Raw genomic sequence first — 1237 nt, 5'->3', positions numbered from 1 at the left:
TGTAGTCTCCTTCATGTTTGTCTTATCGGACTTCTGTTGCTTCATGTTCTTCTTAACAATTGAGGGATGGACCTGCCATAGACTTTTTGTATAACTTACCTTGGATTATAACAAACCTTGAGATCCTTGTTGTGAATGCCCTTTCACTTTTTTTCTTTAGGGATCATGCTATTATGAAGGTATTCCATAATGGGTTGGATCCAGTATCCTGAGGTTGGCGAGGGGTCCTTGACGTTAGGATCTTGATATGGAAGTGTTGAAATGGGATCTTCGATTGAAGCGATGTTAGTAGTTGCCACATGATTTTTGGGATCCTTCAGTCTCTTGGGATCAACAGGTGGGTGATCAGGATCCTGGTTTCTGGTGGGATCCTTAGAGAGGATCTTGGATTTGCTAAAGCATCTGCTTCAACATTATCTTCTTTAGGAACCTGGTTTTGGCTAAATGTTTCGAATTCTGAGGCCAGGTTTTTTAGGATTTGGAGATATAGTGCTAAATTCTGTCCTTTTACTGCATAGGATGCATTAAAATGGTTAGTTAATAATAAAGAATCAACGAATACCTGAGGATCCTTGATTTGAAGATCTTTGGATAGTTTTAATCCCATGATTAGTGCCTCGTATTCTGCTTCGTTGTTGGTTGCATTTAATTCACAGCTGATTGCTTTGGGTAACATGTCCCCTTGTGGCGATTTTAGTTTGATCCCCAAGCCTGTTCCTCTTTGGTTTGATGCTCCATTCGTGAACAACGTCAATCTTCTTATGTTCTCTTCTTCTAGAAATTGTTTGGCTTCTATTTCAACTTTGGGTCTTACATCATCACTAAATTCAGCCATAAATCTGCCAAGGCTAGAGACTTTATCGCGGATCTTGGCTCATACTTTATCACTAGAGACTTTACCACCTTTCCATCCTTCCTCAAATTTCTACTTTTCTCATGGAATTCTTAATGGAATAGTTAGTTTTTATAGTTATAGGATGTGTTTCAAAATAACGTCCTGATTTAGTAGAAGTAGTAACTAATACAAGTATAAGTTTTTCAAGGTTTTAATACCTGGTCTCAGGATCCAGGAAGCTTTTACTTACATAGTAGATAGAATGTTGGTCCCCATTAAGATCCTTAGCTAATACCGCACTCACCACGCTTGAGGCTACTGAGAGGTAGAGAATGAGTGGTTCCCAGTTAATGGTTTTACCAATAGGGGTGGTGAACTGAAATATCTTTTAAGATCCTGAAA

The 1237-nt window shown here is 38.7% G+C and overlaps 1 protein-coding gene across 1 annotated transcript; it reads right to left on the bottom strand.

Moving 5' to 3' along the window:
* Positions 1 to 316: 316 nt before the first annotated feature.
* Positions 317 to 835, bottom strand: LOC145095832 (uncharacterized). The gene has a single exon (XM_079033653.1). It carries the CDS (start codon positions 833 to 835, stop codon positions 317 to 319), a length of 519 nt encoding a protein of 172 aa, XP_078889779.1.
* Between the last annotated feature and the right edge of the window lie 402 nt (positions 836 to 1237).

The sequence above is a fragment of the Lactuca serriola genome, chromosome 3 (genome assembly GCF_051521515.1).
Source record: "Lactuca serriola cultivar US96UC23 chromosome 3, Lser_US96UC23_V15, whole genome shotgun sequence".
Taxonomy (NCBI): domain Eukaryota; kingdom Viridiplantae; phylum Streptophyta; class Magnoliopsida; order Asterales; family Asteraceae; genus Lactuca; species Lactuca serriola.
Note: the sequence above shows the minus strand (reverse complement) of the source record. Positions and strands in the feature narration are given on the sequence as shown.